Source organism: Hetaerina americana, unplaced genomic scaffold (genome assembly GCF_022747635.1).
Source record: "Hetaerina americana unplaced genomic scaffold, ioHetAmer1.1.p SCAF_26, whole genome shotgun sequence".
Classification (NCBI taxonomy): Eukaryota; Metazoa; Arthropoda; class Insecta; order Odonata; family Calopterygidae; genus Hetaerina; species Hetaerina americana.
In genome coordinates this window covers 4,337,220-4,357,700 of record NW_027286830.1, presented here as the reverse complement: position 1 = coordinate 4,357,700, position 20,481 = coordinate 4,337,220, and the positions used below count along the sequence as shown (strand labels likewise).

Genomic DNA, 20,481 nt, shown 5'->3' with positions numbered 1-20,481 from the left:
TCTACCCATCATTTCCTCTTGTGCCTCTCTCTTCATTTCTATCTCCGGTGTCTTCCCTTCTCCACTAATACCGCCTCACACCCTCCACGTGGTGTGCAACTGACACCTTCACACTACAGGGGTGGTCCCCACGGGTGAACTGGAAGGGTAATCTGCTCTCCGATTAACCCTGGGGCTAAGGGTTTGAATTACGTCACGAAAAGTCATGATTCTTTGCCATAAATATATTATATCTATAAATGAGGAGAAATAATAGTCCAAAGAGAAGTTAGATGTCGAAGCCGCTTATTACAGTACATGTGGTTCGCAGTGATCATAAATATAATTAAATTTTCAAAAATCGCCACATCCCGTGACTAAGTACGATTATTATGTGAAGTTCAATGCAATGAAAATACATAAGATATAGTAAGAATGTGGTCCTGAGGGAATTCATTTGCCGTGAATGAATAAATTAATCGTCTGTATCAGTAGTATCATCTATCGTGATTCACGCTCCCACTCACGGAAGTAACTTATTTAACTAGAAATATATAACTATCAGCTTTTTTATTTACTTTTTATTATACTAATTCCCTATTCACCTCTCATTTATAGAAATGATCTCTAAAATTTAGTAAAAAAGAAGAAAAAAAGCATGAGTGAGCTGTTATTCATTCTATAATAATTATATTCTTGAGTATTACTTGCAATAACTTTTGCTGTGGATCCCGTAATAAAAGCCCTAATCCATGAGAAATGTGATAATCATTTGAGATCAGAGAAGCACTTAGCTAAGGTTTTTAACGCCCAATTAATGCGAATTGTGTATTAATCGTTTCCAGCTGCCTTGAAAATACCTCATTAGGATTTCAACAGTCCGGAAGTTTTGGTGTGCTTTGATAATGAAGGCCAGCTAACGTGCCTAATTTTACATGGCTTGTGATTCGGATACCGGAGTCATTAAGATCCAACTGTTAGTCCTAATGTGAGACATCACAGACATCACCATTTGAAATTACATTTTTCATATTTGTGGTTCGATTACACACAAAATAATTGGAGTTACTATTAAAGAATACGAAATTTTCTACGAGAAGATTGACTTGTATAGCTTCTCAAAAACAAATTTTCATACACGCTGTAAGTAGTCAGCATAGCCGAGTAAACTTTCACAGTATTTTTTTAATTTCATAGACTCAAATAATGGATGCTTTTATCTATGATAAAAAAATAGGGCGAGAACGATAATCGACCATACGCCAACTATTACGTAAAATGAAAAGTAAAATATAAAGTGAAATTATGCGTATGCATGAACTCAGTGAAAAATATCAATGAAAAGTTAACTACTTAATGGATATTAGAGTACTTTATTGCAAAGATCATTATCAGGTAGATGTCATGGTAAAATACCAAGCATAAAATTTAAAACCAAGTAAATGCATGGAAGCAATGAACATGGACACTATATTTTTTAGCCATTCATATAGATATCTTTCGACGTGACTGGATATCTAAATATAAGGTTATAACAATTCAAGGAATGAAATGGTTGAATGGAGGGTTGGACGATATTTCAGAAGTTGTCGGTTACATCGAGAAACTGCCAAAAAAATGTGACTTTGCTTCTTTACTTGGCGTCGAGCCCTCGACGCCAAGACATTCCCGAAGTTCCATTCCAGGCTACAATATTAGCATTGGTACGATTTAAAAAAATCTTTGGAACGGACTGACGTAGGTATTGAGTCGAAACTTTCAGCGGTCATAGGAACTTATGACATGTATCTCAGGGTTCAGCGTCACAACTGAGGAGTTTGCCGTACAAATTATAGAGTTTCTTCAGTTTGATTTTTAGGTAAAATTTTCCCGTTGTGGAAATAATACTGCGTGTATTAGGTAGGGGAAAAATACTAGACGTTTCGGATTGAAAGAAAACGAGCGGTGAATGTTGAGCACACACCAGTTTTAGAAATATAAATATATATAGGATGCACATCGATGTTCGTCGGAAGCAAATAATGACAAGAAAAGAGATATATCATTAATACTCCCAACAATTATGCCACCTTCAGGTGAATACTCAAGCTACGATATACATGCACTATTATGTGTATACATGTACATAGCATTTTTACCCGCATAAACCCCTGAGATACCTCTAACATGCTAAAGGATTTTCCTATGCCCTGAAAATATATAAAGTTATTTTTACCATTACTATACCGAGAGGTTCATTTCAGTTTTCTATTTTCATTGAAGCATAAAGAGAAAACATATTTCCAATACTTGAGAAACATACCTCTGAGAGAAAAGGAATTTTGAAAATGCATTTTAATTTCCTAAACCAATTATAAAAATCTTAATGCCGAACAAATAAATGTTGAATACGCAAAATCCGGAATCATAAAATAACTACTCAATGATAAACATTAAATATTTACCATATCGTCAAATACTATTCCTTGAGGTACTCGACATATTAATATTTAGAAGGATTTTTTATGAAAAAAGTTGTACTTTGACATTGGCACTGCAGTCAAACTGGAATTTGAGTAATCTAAGTACAGCTAGAAATATTTGACAGCGATATGCATAAAGTAATCGATAAAAATAATGTAATCTAATTTGATTGTTGAATGAACTCTAAATGTGAATCAATCGGCCATATATCGATACTGATATGCACACACAGAATGAAATACAACTAACACATAAAAGGTACGTCTCTATTAAAGAAACATGTGCCTTAAAGTTGTTATCTTTTGCTGTTGTTATTATTTTCTATTTGGAAGGAAATATTTATACTAATTTAATGGCCTATGCAAAACTTTCCGAGGCTGGAATAAAAACTTTGATGAATTTCATATCCATTGCAATGGTAAAAGGCTTAATCAGTTCAACTTGGAGATCTCAAAAATTTTTCTAGTAGGTGAGCCATTATTTTGAGGCTCAAAGCAAGAAAAAACGACCCTATATACTTAACACATCAACTCTGCTCCTTTCACATTCGAATTTCCGCGGGAGGTTTTAACCATTGTCCAAGTCAAGTTTCTTTCGCACATTCCAAGGGAGTATCTATTCATTCTAAGCCCAGTTATTTCTCAAGTCCATTATCACAAAATGACTCTCCTGCTCCCCTGGGGCCTAAAATTATCACTCGAACTCATTATTTAACCTCGGACTCCCTCCTCGGTATCATTTTTTTATTTGACTTTTCAAACGCACCCCTATTGTTGTTTCTCGCCATCTCGGGGCCGAATATATATAAATATATTAAAACACCCAGGGAGTCTTAATTTCGCGCGAGTGGGGCCGTTTGTTTCCGCCTCCTTCTTTCGCCGACCGCATCTTTACCCATCCCACGCGACCCCCCCCTTCCTTCCTCTTGATGCTGTTCTTCCTCCACCCCTCCTCAGCTTTTCTCTCCACCCGGCCTCCCTACCAACCAAGTACTCCTCCACCTATATATTCTCACCCCACCCCCCTTCCCTCCGCTCCGCCCTCCCCTTCTTCCCGTTCGTTGCTGCGAGCCAAATATAACTCCCGCCTCAATCGTGAAATCTTTATTTTGCCCGCAGTTTTTTGCTCGACGCCAAAATTTTTCTTTCTTCCTCCCCCATCCTTCTCTCCCCACCTCTTTTATACCCGCTTCTTTCAGTTGTTTTCCCTTCTCTTCTCTTGGGTCCTCTCGTCTCAGTCATCGTCCTCTTGCCCCGGCACCCTTGGGTGAGGGACCTTGATCAAACACGTGCGGTCTCCACACTTTCACCTCGGCATTCGAACGAGTTTCGGCAAAGCTGATTTTTATATCAAATGATATATTACCCACACTAAATTCTCTCAGTCCTATTTGATTTCCTCCATTAGATTTTCTACTTTGATGTAAAAGATATATTTAATGTTTCCTCAAATTGTACGAACACCTCAGCGAAACACGAATTTGAGTGCAATCGAAGGAGTTGTAATTGATCATAACGCAATCACCAGTAGTAATTGCGTGAGCGAAGGGAAATGGCAGATTTTCGTACTGAAATTATTTTACAACCTTTTTCAATAAAGGACTAAAGAATAGATGGAAGAGAAGCCGGTTCTTGAATTTTGAGTATCGAGGTTACCATCTACAAAATTCCCCTCTTTATGAGCGTAATCCCGTAAAATTCTATTCAAGAGGATTCTAACTTCAGAGAAGACCTTTCAACGCTTAATAAATGGATTCAAGGGTAATAAGAATGTTCTCTTTCGGGGATTTGGCATTAGGTTCGCTTATAAAGAGTCATATGTTGCATATATTAGAGATAATTGCTAGTTTTAATGTGTATGAATATTGAATGAACTCACATTGCTCAAATATGAAGACGATAGCGGAAATTCTTTATATTCGATTATTCATCTGTAACTATAAATATATACTTTTTGCATCTTCAAATTTCATTTAGCGCCTTTGCTGATTCAGCGTCTTTTTCACGATCCTCAATTTTTCCCTTGTGGTTATTCAGCTGCCTCACCCAGTCCTTTCACGCTCATTTCACTTTCTCTTCTTAGTCTACGTTTTGCGCCTCTGGCAGTTATCCTTTATCTGCTAATTTCCCTCTTCCTTCCCTCCGACTGGTTTATTCAACTCCCACTTTATTCACTACCTATTCAATTTCTCTATTTTATTTTATGATTTCACATTTCAAAAGATTCCATCCTTTCTCCTTTTCTCATTTCCGAGCGTATTCTCACTTTCCACCTTTTAGCCCACGCGTACTTCGAAAAGCTTGGTTCTCTTTGGTATTTTTGTCTCCGAAATTTTGGACCCTAATTACCACCCCCACTTATTTTAACCTGCGCAAAATAGCTCGATCATTTCATCGAATCCGAGCAGAAATTTTGACCTACCCCCTGCAACGGGGGAAATAAATACAAAAATGTGTACAGCTTGAGGCATTAGAAACCTCTAAGAGGCCATCGACCTTTTTTTTTAAGCTCTCCCATTCCGCTCTTGACAAGCCAAGGTGCGAACCACGTGGGTCGTGAAAAATGTATCCCTCAAAACCCTAATCTGGATTTCTCGACCCGGGAAAATTGGGAATTCTATATTTCTCGCAAAACACCCTTTCGCACTTCAGCAGTTAGAGCTCGTTCGCCCACGAGCTAGTTCCAAATATTTCGCGAATCCGGACGCACCCCCTGATAGCTTTTGCCTACCCCACGCACCCGAATTTTTCGCAGCCCCCAAACACCATGGAAGAAGCAAAGTAGGGAGCCATGTCCGAGTTAAAAAAAAATCGAAGTGTGACATACAAAATTAAAAGGTTTCCAGCTTTCAGTTTCACCTTAATAAAGCATTACCTGGCTTATAAAAGTGATACCAGCAGCAGAGTCTTGAACAAAACCTCTAAAAAAGTGTACTGATATTATTTCACTTCTAAGAGTATCAGTCACTTTGATGATATTCAATTTCCAAATATTCCTACATGATATCAGATTGATACTAGGCAAATAGCATTCACTTCTCATATCTAGTCACTGTTGTATGTACGTTAGAGCTTTTGTTATATTATAAATTGGCTTATTAAAATATTTTTATGAGGCATTCCAATTTACTCCACTCACTAACAAATGCTCGCGGGCTATAGAATAATCACTGGGAGAAAGAATGTGGAATGAATTAATTTTTTTTCGATGCTATATGCTGATGCATGACCTATTATATGCCATCAAATAACTATGTGATAGCTGTTTGGACCGTTTGGGATATAGTTATCATTATCATTTCATGGCAAGCACTTATAATTCTACGTCTTCCTCACAACAAGTGTAAGCCCGCCCTAAATGACTCTAAAGTATGGAAATGTTTTTATAGACATATTTCATATAATTATAAATAGTCGATCGAGATTTTTAAAGTGAATTTATACCAATGAATATAAATATTTCGGGTTTGGGTTCCGCCTGGAGGATGGCGAACTCCGGTGGCTCGACACTAGAGTAACCCATGAGGGTTACTCTAGTGTCGAGACACTTATGGAGACCTCAGGGTCAGACAATATACGTCCTGGGATACCTAATATAAACTTGACAATTGTTTTTTCTACCATAATATGGTAATGATAAATATATTCTGCTTAAGCATATTGAAACAAAAATTAATTGGAGCAATCTTGATTTAGGCCAATGAGTGCATCGATATTGATATTAGCATTTGAATAAAATGGCAATACGTTAATTCGTAAAGTATGATACTCGATATTGTGTGTTATAAGAGTTACAAATGAATAGATTTGACGAGGGATATTTCGAGCAACGGGATATTTTTTACAGAAATGGTAAATACAACCTCTGCCTTAGATCAATTGAAACGTTGACTGAAGATACGACTGTTGGAAGCTCAGTGAAGGAGTCCCAATGTACAGGGATCTTTCCTTGAAATCCGACTGTTTTTTGTAAAAGATAAGGTTTCGGTCTCGTTACGTTTTCCTTTTGAAACTTCATAAATATAGAAACCAGCTCCTGTATCTTAAAAACAATTGTGCAAATTGTGTACCTGATGTTATAATAATACTTCCCCAGACTCTATTATGCCTGCTAATTTTGACGACATTCCTGTGGTTTCTAGTGATTTCTAATATTCAAACTGCAATTGAAATGCCATAGTGGCTCTGTTACCATTTTATATTTTGGTACTTAATTATTTAAATATATTAAATAACAGGAAACTCTTTAAAAATTATTTTATAGAATGAAAAGATTGAATTATTCCGGTTAGCGTTCATAATTGATCAACTAGTTTTCATATTTCATCGTTTTGCCTTTCGTAATTTGCAGCCGTTTTCTAGCCATGGGCTGGAAATTTCTTTTGTGTTTTTCCACGTATTTGTTAAGTGGTAATTAATTTAGAAGATGGAGAAAATAATTTTTCATTCGCTGCATTTTTTAATCTTACTATTCCATTGAAAGTTTAAAATGATCAAAATAACCCCGATCTACCCTACAGAATGTCTAACCGGCACCATTTATGACGCACTTCTCGTTAACGTTGAAATGCGGTATCGCGCTCAAATTGCTATCAATACATAGAAACAATGCACCGCCCTCTGCGATGGAAATGCAAATAGGATTCAGAAAAATTAACCAATTTCCCACCCACGGGTCTCCACTTTATTATGGAGATCGGGTTAATTACGCGGAAATCCAAGGTCGACGAATTTCTTCCCTGAAAGGGGTCTTCCAAACTCAAATAGAGCGGAGCGAATTCTTTTCCTTGCACTCCGGCGCCGATAGATAAAGGCGTGTGCGGCGCTAATGGCCTTCTTTCCTCGCATCGGTCGGATGAAATTAATGTGGGTGGGGTTTTTCTTGATGCGATTAAACGCACCGCTCCATTGGTCCATAATAGATGCTCGTCAGACAGCCTATTCCGGGCGACGAGTTTCCATAATGCCACTCTCGTTTACGTACATAATGATGCGCACACATGCGCGATCACGGATGATTTCGTCGAATAATACTTGAAGACCCCCTGAAAACCACCACGGATTACTAATGACTGATATGGAATAATACGACCTTTACGAAACATAATTATCTATTTAAAACTCTTGCCGATGAGTAAATATATCATTCATAAATAGTAAATAATCAAATATTGGCTAAATTAAGAATAAGAATTATGTTTTGAAAGTTTTTGATAATGGTAGTGTTTTTGCATTCAATAGTATTATCGCAGGGGGAATCACGATACTGTTATTTTCAATATTTTTTTATAATTCGTAGTTCAACGATGAAAAAGATTAATTAAAATTTTAAATTTGTCCATTTCGATTCCTTTTATCTATTGTGACGTGGTAATCCAGTGGTTAGAGCTCTGGATCGCCGAACGTAGGTGCATCTGGGTACCTTCAGCTTCACCTAAGCCGAGTAATTTTTTTCGGTTATCAGTTCTTTCTGGTAAACTACAGGTACGAACGGGAAAGGAGTAGGAACTGTACTTCCTACCCTGATTTGCGAATTTCACACACCGTTGAGCTTAGTATGAGGTGAGCTCTACCCTCATCTATCAAAGAAGCCTTCGGATGCTCAGAAGCAAATAGAACACTCAAAGGAAAAACAACATTTACACAAACTTTCGACCTCTTTCACGCTGCGATCTCATATTATTTATATTTTATCAATGAAGTGAATGTTATATGAATTTTTTTAAACCTGCATTAGTATAATGTAAGTGAAAATATCCCCATATCTAATAGAACTTTTGCAATATATACTCAATTTTAAAGAAGTGCTGAAATTACGGTATGATATAAGAAAACAAAAAAAATGCTGCGTCGGAGTATGCATTATTTTTGCTAAACATTACTTATGTTTGTATTCACACCCACTCTTTAATTTTGAACTTTGACAATAAAATGTAATGCTTACTAATTTCAAAACGATAAGTTTCTATAAATGCACTACTCATTTTTGTCGGAATATCAGTCGGTGATATTGATTATCAAGTGATAATTTTACGGTTATTACTAAAATTTTCCCATTTTTTGTCATAATTTTGGCTTTAAAATTGTTTCAGGAATACATGAATTGAATTGAATTATTTAGGTATCCAATAAGCTGCTTTTTTATTCATGAGAAACATCTTTTAGCACGTCTGAATTGACTATGAATCAAAATTACCTTGAAAAAGGGTATAATTTTTAATGTTCGCGGATTTGAGTGTGGGATGAGGGCAAAAGGTTTCCGCGATTATAAGGTACTGATATGAACAAAACATAAGATTATTTTCCATATTATTCATTCATATATTATAAATACATCATTAAACTAGGAATATATTAAATTCTGATAAATTACTGATGGTGTGCATTGAAAATTAAGAGCATATTACTAACACACAACAATCGATATATATATATATATATATATATATATATATATATATATATATATATATATATATATATATTGAGTAAAAATAAGTATATATATATATACATATATATATATTTTATATATACACATATATACATATACATATATATATATATATATATATATATATATATACACATACATACATACATATAGGTATAAGGTATAAGTATATATATATATATATATATATATACTTATTTTTACTCAATATTTACTTTACCAAAATTTATCCTTTACCATACTTATATATACTTTATATATATACTTATATATTTGGAACTAACAATTTGGGCAGAAACGTGAAGTCATTGCGATTGAAACATCTGCAACTGGTAAAAATAAGTTTAACGCTTTGAATAAACTGAATAATTTTAGTCTGCTTCTCTTATTCGGAGTAACAGTATGTATTTGGCCACCGGTATCCACCTCTGCCATCCTAGCATCTCAGCTCATTAAATTCACAGGGTCGTGGCAGCAGAAACCATAGGGTTGCACACAAGAGAGGGTACATTTCGGTGCACACGCATGCAGATGCTCGTGCGGTGCCATCGCCTGACTTCACCTCCCATTCGAACCGCATTGCCTTTCTTCATTGCCGCCTAGCCTCCGACGCCTGATAAATACCCCCAGCCTGATCTCATAGGCGGTTTTGGGCAAATGAATTGGGGCGGAGGTCACGATTTTCCCGAGGACACACATACTCCAGGAGTTATTATCAGGAGAGCCCCGGCGAAATGGTGTTTGAAGTTTTGGGGAAGGAAGCGGAAGACCGGGTCATATGACAAAGTCTTCGACTCTATGAAGGCGAGCAAAGGGTTTGGAGAGGAAAAGAGAAAACAGGTATATTACATTACTTAGGCATATGGATCTGACAGTAAATGGGAAATTAAAATACATATCCTCCCTTTGTGGATGTGGGCTTTTAAAAGTACGTCAACAATGAGAACATATAAATACCTAAAACATTTCGATGCTTATCTAAGGTCTACACTAATATGGCATAAATTGTTTCTTAGGTTTCTATCTAACGGGGCATTTTGCAGTTTAATAATCGGTAGCAAATTTTGAGTTAATGAATTATTTATACATTATTTCGTCTACCTAATCAAATATTAAAAGTGAATCGATATTGTACACCAGGTCAAATATTATTAGGAGTATGAAAAGCAGTAAGAGTGGAATTGTTCCAGTCGCAGCAGATATAGCGGAGAGGGGGGGGGGTGAGTGTTTGGAAAAAGAGATGAGAAGAAGACGGTGGAACTATGACGTTTCTCGATGGGAACTCTCTGAACGAAAGTCCAAGGTCACGACAACGCGGTCCCAAAAAAGTTTCGCCGTATAGAAATGAAAAACGGTTGTTCACCGGATGACCTCCGATCAAATGTCTTGCATCACCTCCATTTTTTTCTCTCCCTCTCTCCGTTATTCCAGGCGATGGGAGTCCCTGGTGATGGGCGGTGTTTTTTCCCCATGATATCGCAGATACTTGAAAGTAGCGGGGATGGTCGTGTTGATAGAGGGAGGATGGGAGGCGAGGAAGATATGTGGCAAACAAAGAAAAGAAATCCGCCGACCGTGAACACCCGGCGAAATCACGCAAAACTCTCGGAAAACTCTCTCTTTCACTCGATTCCCTCACGGACAGTTAGCGTAGACGCTGATGGGGAGTGACGTCCATCTCGATACATCAGAAATGGACGAGGAGACATTCCCAACGCGGATGTATACTTAAGCAAACGCGGTGACTGAGGAAAGTCGTATTTCGGCATCATCCGTAGTTCTTGGCCCGTGTTGCCCGTCATTCTTCTAGCCCAGATCCTTTCCATTGATGAAAAAAATGGGTTGTTTGTTCCTACTATTTCCAACAACGTCTCCCTTGCGAAATTTACCGACCGGAACGAATGCTCCAAGACATGTTTATGTAATCTCTAAGGTGTTAAAAGGAAAGCTGGCGGAAGGTAGTGAGGTCACAAACTTTTATTTAGAGTTTTCAGGAGGAACTCCGTCAGCCGTATATCTTGCACAGTTTTTGAAATAAAAACGAAAGGCAATGAACATTAATTTTTATAGAAAGACGGCAGAACTTATTTCGCTTTAATCAAAGTTTATTTTCTTAATAAGGAAGAAGTAAGCAGAATATTTTTAGTGTGGAAGCAAATTATTGTATGAGTTCTTCACTTTTAAAATATCCACACTAGAGATAACCCAGGTAAAATATTAAACAAAAATACCGTAAGCCAAATTTTAGAATTTCAAAAGTAAAAATAATTAATTTCTTTTAAATAATAGAATTCACTCTCGAAATGGATAAAAAATATTAGTCTTGTAATAGTAAAATATCTTTCAACGTATTGTTGTCACTTGTTTTTAACTAGTTTAAAAAAAATCATTTTGTAAAATTTAATGTTTCTAATATAAAGAGAAACGTATTCGAGATAAATAAGCAATATAAACTTAAAAAAATATCTCTCTGTTCTCTAGCATTTTATTTTACAGATAACGACGTGATCAGACTTATTAAGGCTATTCCAAGATTATGAGTAATATTTAATGGTTTACAAAGACCTCTTTACTGATGATTATTGTTCACCTCCTGAGATGATTTATCTGATAAGAGATTTTCTTGGATATTCTAATTACATATTTTAATTAAAAATAATTTTTACATTACCAGAATTTCTATATTTACAAAAGGAATTGAATGCATTATAAATATATATTTTGCCAGGAAAATAAACGTTATTTGTTTTATATCTCAATAGGTTTATTAAGGATTGTCAACAAATGATTACCCATTTCGAGGCATTTAGGTAATCGATATTCATTGTTAACTTTATATTTCTTAGTACTTTTCAATTTCCACTAATATTTGATTGCTATGGAATTAAAAATGGATTAGATCTGAAATTAATAGAAGCAGAATGAAGCTTTTGACTAATATGAATTGAGAAGAAATAAAGACCCTAAGATTTCCAATGAGCATAAAAAAAAGTGTGACACGGTTAAATGAAACATTTTTAAAAGCTACCCAAAATAAACTCCGCTCAGTTAATTTATTAAGAGAAAATCTCGTAGATTATGCAAGGAATGGTGATAACGTGAGGAGCATTGTTTGGAATAACTCAAGAGTATCGTAATTCCTGCACAGATTTCAATAGAGAACACACTCTCCTTAGAATAAAACCGTTCCAGCCATAAGATTCGGAAGTACGAATATTTTAGCCAGCACGGGAAAGTATTAAAAACTCAGGTATTAGAGTATCACAAATTATTTGTGCATAAGTATGTTCGCAGTAAATAGAAAAACATGATCGTTGACTTAAAAATAAATTAAATGATTGTAACTAAAAAAACAAATTGACCACATAATTGAGATTAAATACCATAAAAGCATACATCCTGCTCTGTGTTCTTAGTATTGTAATTATAGCGTTCAATAAAAGAATGATAATGCATTAATATGATTCTCGTACATAAATATATGATCGTTTGGTAGAGTTATATGTTGCTAGTGAACAAAATCGTGATGCGTATTATTGTTCTTGGGAAGAAATAAAATGCCCTCTTAATTTGGTAACAAGAAATACATCCGTTTAATCATTGATGAAAAAACTATCATCAGGAAAGCCATTTGTATCAATATCGTTTTTGCACTTCACAAATAAAAGACCCTGATGGTAAAGAAGATATCTGGAGTATTATTTATCAAATATACGGAGAGACCCAGAACAAGCTAAGTGTGAGAAAGTTTTTTTCCTGTGTCTTGTAACTTTTGTGAACCATATCAGTGAAACACATTAAGGCGAGTGACACGAACAGGGAAAGAAAATGCAAGTACATATAAGAGGGGAAAAGCGTTTTTTATCCCTCAGCAGGCGTCTAAAAGATTTCTCGAGGGAGAGGAGAAAAAGAACGATGTTTGTTAGGAGCGCGAATGATGGAAGCATGGTAAACACGGAACAGTAAGAGAAGAAGCAGAGATAATAGGCCGAAAATCCACGCTGATTATGTTCATTTTTCTCTCGAATCGTGTGCTTTTATTATTTTCTTCCAAAATTCAGGTATAACTCTACCGGAGAAGCCGTCCTTAACATATACACATACGTTTGGAATAAGATTCGTGTTCATTCGGGATTCATTCCAGTTGCGGTGGCGTGGTAAATGTATTAACTAGTATTTACGGTGAATTATTGATTGCTTCTCTACCTTAAAAGGCATAGACTTTTCTGGAGTATTTTTGGAATTATTACTTATTACCAGGGAGCTAGAGGAGATGAATAACTATTATTTGGGATTTGCTGCATGGCTGTTTGCTTGGGTGTTGACGTAGGTAAATTGACGTCACTTTTTATGTTGACGAGGCACTTAGTTTAACTTTGGAATTATTCTATATTTTTTCTTAGATTATAACTAAATTTTGCTAATATAAATCTTTCTTTCCTAAAGAGGAGACAGCTTATCTTTCTCGGTTCCAGTTCCTGAGATAAAGTCATGGTGAATTTTCCCATATTGCATTCATGATCAAAGATAAGCCTTAATTATCCCAAATCCAAACCCAATGTTTAAAAAACAAAGCTAGAACATTAAAGTAGAAATTATAGCGTCATGGTGTAATTAGTCGTTTAAAACTAGCAACTCATCAGTTTCCATATATACAAGGCATTGGGGAAACCTTTCATCTAGCAAAAATCTACACCAGCTTCCGTGGCGGCTGGGCAACGTATTAAACGTACAAACTAATCAAAAGGTCGTTGGGTCTGTTCCAATCTAGGTGGATTTTCCTCCACGGGAAGGTCGAGCGTCTGTCATTATACCAGCGGTTTACTATACAATATTAATAGAGAAAACATGGCTAGGTACATGTTTATTTTAAAAATATCTTTCATTTAGTCGTTGAAAAATCTCAATTGTCATGGATTTGCTAAAAAAAGAAGTCAAATATAACGCCACCAAATGCTTTACTGTAAATACGTTAGATACATGATGAATATGAACACACAAAGCATTGCTATCCTCAAAATTACCCAAACGATTGAAAGTTTCCTTACAGACGTTCTAGTTGTCACCTCATATTTACAATAGGGTAAAGAGTACTTCGTTTATACAGGAATGCAATCTTTCTTAAAACCTGAAAAGCTTATTATTGTTGTAAGGGGCATAAATTACACGAAAATATCGCCAAAATTAATTTTGAATTCCAAGCATCTCTTATTCTTCAGCGATTCTTCCAATTAATATTAAATTCAAATTAATGTTAAAGCAAAATGTTCTATTAATTATTCGTGAAGAACCAGACTGAGACTATTAGTTTGCTTTCGTCTTGGAAATGATAATAGTCATTTTCCAATGAAGGTGTTTTAGAATCATCTCAAACTAAAAATTGCATAAGTATCCTAATGACTATGCAATCAAATTAAGGTTACGTTTAAAACGTTGCCTACACTCCAGGCGTCCTAGGGTTTCAATTTATCCCTCCTCAACTGTGGTAAGGTTAAAAATTTGGAGAGGATCGTTTTGGTTTGACAACCTTACCTACCATATTAATCCTCCATCAACCTCTTCTTCTGAGCCTTTTCCAGAGCATTTAAGTGCCGCTATCGGAGGAGATAAGAAATAAAATCTGGCTACGAGGTTTATTGACTCGACAACGAACTAATGTTGCAGAAGATGAGGAGCTCGTGTAATCCAATAGGGAGAGCTTTGGGAAAGCCCGAGGGCTTTCGAAAATACGCGCTTATAGACGTGATATGGGGTAGTTGGGCAGGTAGATACCTCCGAGGTGGTTGGGGTGATTTTGTATTGACCCTCGATGAGTTCGGTTGGAGGGTAAAGTTTGGGACCATATACGGGTAACGGATGGGCCCGATAGTTCGATATAGTATAAATCGGCCACCCACTGGATGGCGACTTGGCGGCTAGTGCAATGTCAAAAAAAGGTAAGCACGGAGGAAGGCTCAAGGCTACGTGCTTCTGCAAAATCTGGCATCATAATATTTTCTATTCTCCGCCTTACCGTTATACCTTCCGTGCCCCGTCATAAAGGACAGTATGGACAGTTGTTTACTTGAAAATAAAGTGGGAAACACACAGTGGAAGCGAATGGAGGAAACCAAACAAAGCATGAGAAATTGCCTCCACCGACAAAATTTATTTCTACTTCACCTTTTTCATTATTTCGGGTGCGAGAATTGGCCACCCAAGAGATCATAAGACTCCTGGGAGGGTGAATCTTCACCTAGCGATGCCATTCCAGATTGACTGGTAAATATTTTAGAAAGATTTTAGTTTAGAAAAACCCATTGCTTTAATAATCATTCTCTAATTATTGGTTAAGGCGTTTACTCTTTAACCGTATAATTTTTTTGTCTAGTTCGGTTTTTTCTACCTAGGTCATCCAAACTTTATTACATTGATTCTGACACAATTCGGGAGGATTTAATGTCAGAGATTTAACATGGAATAAAATTACATTTTGAATCAAACTGAAAAATGGACGATGAAAAATGGAGCGTTTTGCATTTTTTGCAATAATATTTTACTCCGGAATATTATCCATTTATTTTACTTGAATTTTTTATGAACTTATGACTTTACCAATATTATATTGCTAATTAAATTTGCCGTATTCGTATATGGCGTAAGTTTTGTTACAATTATAGTGCAGAAGGAATTGTTTGAGATTTAATTTTTTCAAATGATGAAAAAGATTTATTTCTTAATGCATTCATTTGCCTCTATCGATAAATTAGTTTAACTTGTGAAAAGCATTATTTCGTAAACATAACTTAGAGAAATATTTATATTAATGAAAAGTTAATTTAATTCCTTAAGTCTTCACTCTATACTTTGACAAGGTATTGGCTTCAAAATAAAATTTGAGATCCTTTATTATTTACTTAAATGAAAAAAAAGGTTTCTTTCTCTATCATTATTAAAGAAGACGTTCTCGATAAATTTTTAGATTATTTATCATATAACCTTCACACTGAAATCATAAATATCGATCAATCATCAACATTATTAATTATTTCACGTCAATTTTTTCCGAAAATCCCTCCCAAGTTGAGGTTTATAATTATTTTATCAAATTACACAATCCTATAAAATTTTAAATTCCTTTCTTCTTTAACAAAACTCATCGCTACCTCCGTTTTGTTTACATTTGAAGGCATGTCTCATATATATATATATATATATATATATATATATATATATATATATATATATATATGTATATATGTACGCAGTTGCATCCAGCTGGTTTCATAGATGTCGGTGGTATGTTATGACCTATTTTTGTATGATAGACTGCAAAAACAATATGGAATTGATAAAATTTAATTAAAAATTATATTTGAGAATGTTTCCAGCAAGAAATACATAACCGAAAAGTCCCAAATAAAAGTTGATCCAAAATATAATTTTGAAAAATATCCTAGCTCCTTTGTAAAAAGCTGTCATAAAAATTATTTCACCTAATTTTAAGGTAAAATCATATGATTATACTCGTGTATAATGAATAGTATATTTTTAGGAATGAAAAGATATTTTTGGAGATATATAGAGTGGCAAAAAAATATTAATCAGGCAAACCAGAACAATCGGCCTTATTAATTTTTATATACTTTACCTCAATTTTTTACAATTAATTATCAAATGAGGCATAAATAGATCATAGAGTTATGAGGATATAATTAAAGATTTTTAATGACGCGCCTTGATGGCACTCCACCGTACACACAAGCGCATGAGGACACGCCTGCTCACATACGCGCAATCAAATGTACACGCAAGCAATCCCTCTTAAACGCTAAGCTTTCGCATTCCATTTCCCTGGGCTGGGCTGTTTCACAGGTCGCGATGGCGACGGGTGAGACAAAAGATGCCCCCGAGTTTGGCAAACCATTCTCCATCAGCCATGACGGGCGCTTTTGGAGAGCGCGGTGGTGTGTGCACGAAGCGCATCCAATTCCAACGAAATTGCGTTGCTTTGCGACGTGTCCCAGCGGAGACAACGTCCCGGCCGGCAGCCAGCGCGGCGGCCGGGGTTGCACGGCGGGGAAGCAATAAACGCAGCGGCCCGGAGACGGAGTCGCGCGATTCATTGGCCCCGGAGGGGCGGGCCGGGTCGGAGTTGGGGGTTTGTGTGTACGTGTGAGGGAGGGATGGAAGGAAGATACAGAGAGAGAGGGAGGGGAGGGGTTCGGAAGGGTTGGATGCGATGGTCCTAAGTAACGAGAGCGGAAAGAGTTGGGGGATGGCGGCGAAATGATGATAGGGGAGGAAGAACATCGGACCCACCAAACATCACACGAGCCCGCGCTACCGCCATGACATTAACGATGTCGGCGGCCTTGTCGCTATCTTCTACTCGTTCATTCGTGCGCATTCTTCACGATTTGTGTCCAGGGGTGGTGCCGTGGCTGGCTTACTCAAGCTTTCTAAGCGGGAGAGCTGAGGTTTAAGTCTCGGAGGTGTTGGATTCTTCCGTGACATCCCGATCCCTGCTTGATCGCCTCAAAGTCATTTGCGCCTTGCCTTAACGATACGCTAATTTCCTTATTCCTTTGTTTCTTTCACCCCCCCCTGGCGCCATGGAATTCCTCTTACATAATTAACCACGGATCCCAAATGGAGCATGTTACCTCAGCGGTTCGGTCTTCCTCCATCGTAACTACTACCTCGAATCGACGTGTTACGTTTCCCCGACGCCACCGAAGTACGGTGGTGATCGCTCGTCGGACGTCCGGACGACACTCATCTCATCACTCTACCTCGCCTCCTTATCCCATTCAACTGGACCGGACAGGGTTTGGGGCGTCGTTGCGAGGTTTGAAGACGGAGGAGCAAGACCAGAATGGGGGCGTGTGGAGAGAGGCGATCATGGATAGGCTGAGAGACTGTCGGGATTGGCGGAGTAAACGGATGAATGGAGGTGCGGATCGGGTAGATAAAACATCCAGGGATAAAAAAACTTAAAGACCCCAGGGTGAAGGTAGGAAAGGGAGATATGGGGGAAGGGGTGGGGGAGAGAGGCGGCGGGAGGATCTAGCATGGGTGGTGCTTAAGAAGAAACTTTATAGGGAAGGGGAGGAGGACACAGTCGGAAACGGAGAGGGGGGCCTTGGGGAGAAAGACAGATGGATCTATATGGGAAAGGTCGAGAGAGAAGAAACTTTTTCTACCATGAGACTATAAAGTCAAATGGCAGTAACAAATTTAAAGTGATGACACTAGTAGAGCAATCAAATATCGGATTAGGGATTATGGACTAAGGGAAGTGGATAGAATCTGTGGAAAAGGGAAAATGATTATCGAAATCCACGTGTTATAGGCCGCCGTCCCTGGAGTTATCTGGAGGATGTATGTAGTAGGCATCATCCAGAGGGAGAATGCATGTGAAAAAGGCTTAGTTCCTAAACAGTTGAGATTTATCGTACACTCTAATCAAAATAGTGGAACCATCAACATACAGTTTTCAATTCAACTATCCACCAATCTATTAATCGTGGCTGGTAATAAGGACGTGGTTTTCATTAATATTACAATAATTACCTAACATTTAAGTAATAATGAGACAGAATTAAGGAAACAATGTAACCGATAATTATACTTAGATAAGAATATTGACCTAATATGGTCATTTAAAGAATCTTAGCAATTTCAACCGTTACCTAGAATATTCAATATTAAATGCGATATTCTTAATTTAGCTATATATATATATTGTAATAATTTAAATTCATTTAAAGGATTTTTTACTAAGGACCCGAGACTTTGTACACTATCCCGAACTCAGTGGATCAAATCTCACCTCAGAAACTAATTATACTTATGTAAACTATGGGGATGTTATCCAAGGGAAATTTGATGCCAAACAATTAGCCACCTTATCTAGCACCTAAAATCGAACGGAAGATAATATGAACAAGATTGGCGTAATACTACCGAAATCAATTATTTTACTCATTATTTCGTTATTTCTTGTATTGACGCACTATATTCCTCCATTGACTATTTTCAGAGTAAAACATTTTCAAATTTTAAATTAAAAGCGGCATTATCAATCTTATTACAATAATATCAACTATATCTTTCATTTGAAAGATCGAACTATTATAATACCCCATTTTCCGGGTATCATTAATAAAATCTACTCTTTTTGTATGGGGATCTGAAATTTTTCTCTCTTTCATTCAGGTCTTTTTCATTAAATCGTTCAACATAGCGCCAACAGATGGGGCCATTTCTCTGCCTCCACTCTTGGATTAAGATCGCATATTGCCTTCGTATTTTATGGGAACAGGACGTTTTGCTCCCATCTCGTTATTCCACGATGAATCACACGCACACTTATGTACGAGTATAATCTCGTATAAAAAGACCGAGTTATGTTGAAATGTTTGAATTGCTTGTGGTTTCGGAAACGAACAAGATATTTTCAGGGATAGTGCAATAAATGTAGCAGCGACTGCTGTACGTTATGCGTTCTACATAAGAAATCCAATAATGATCACGTGGGCCGCAAAAGACTAACTAGAAATGAATGTGAGGCAAGCAGTCAAATTTGTTGTGAGTTTGTTCTGATCAGCAATAATGCCTTTTAAACGTACATTATTAGTTCATAAAAAAAGATTTTGACCGCAATAAAATTAAAATAATTTTGGACCACGAATATTTTTTCTGAATCCAAGAAATTCACGATTAAAATAGTAGTTCTTTTCACAGTAGAGGATATAAGATAGCTTACAATTATTGTTGATGAAATTTTATTAAAAACAATCCTCTATTTCGGCGAGAACGATAATACTTATGGTTGAAGTCAAAATGCTTGATGTAAATCTATGAAAGTGGTGGAAATATACAAAGAGAGGCAGTTCGGCTACCCTAACACAATTCCTATTTAGAATATCCTGTCATTACATCTGAAGCGAAAAGCAATGTTTGCCGGAGACTCAGATACTATATACTCAAAATGTTGTGTAATACATGAAACCTAATACGCATAAGTGGAAGGAAAATTTTATTTCAAATTACTGCCCAATAGAATGAGTTTTGTGAACTTTCTGTGGGCAAATTACAGCTTGAAAAAGACAAAGAGGAAATTAAAGGCAAGTAAAGACAAGGAATTACATAAATTAGAAAGTTAAAAACTGTAAGGTAGGTCGTAATGGAGAGCTTTAGTTCAAGATAATGGGTGTACAGGGAGTTAAGATCTGAAATACGTGTACATTAATATCCAGAGTATAAAAAGATAATAAGAGAATGAAGAAACTTCAGGGCTATCGCTTGCGTACTAAAATGTAAAAAATATTTTGCATTTGCCAGCTGACTTCCTGGTACTCAGCACTGCTCCATTCATAATCCACGCAATGTAGCTTTGCAGTTAGTTGTGGCTTCCTAGGTAGGGCATTAAAGGACGCATATACATTTGAATATTTTGTTGGCGGTCTGTGTAAAATGAGAGAAAATGAACAAGATAACATATGAATTTCAAACTGGATCAAAATCAAAATTCTTATGTTAATCTGTGGAAGTATTTTACTGAAGTTAGCCATTTTTAACCGTAAAGTTTCGGTTCTATCC

The 20,481-nt window shown here is 36.5% G+C and overlaps 1 protein-coding gene across 1 annotated transcript in view; it reads right to left on the bottom strand.

The window, feature by feature from the left end:
* The window catches only part of LOC139689614 (trace amine-associated receptor 8b), a 399,431-nt gene that overhangs the window by 83,076 nt on the left and 295,874 nt on the right, over positions 1 to 20,481 (bottom strand). The window contains exons 6-7 of the mRNA XM_071586785.1: positions 10,479 to 10,512; positions 9,295 to 9,323 (exon numbers count right to left, since the gene is read on the bottom strand). Of these exons, the coding sequence (XP_071442886.1) occupies positions 9,295 to 9,323; positions 10,479 to 10,512 (63 nt within the window). The remainder of the gene's footprint in view (positions 1 to 9,294; positions 9,324 to 10,478; positions 10,513 to 20,481) is intronic.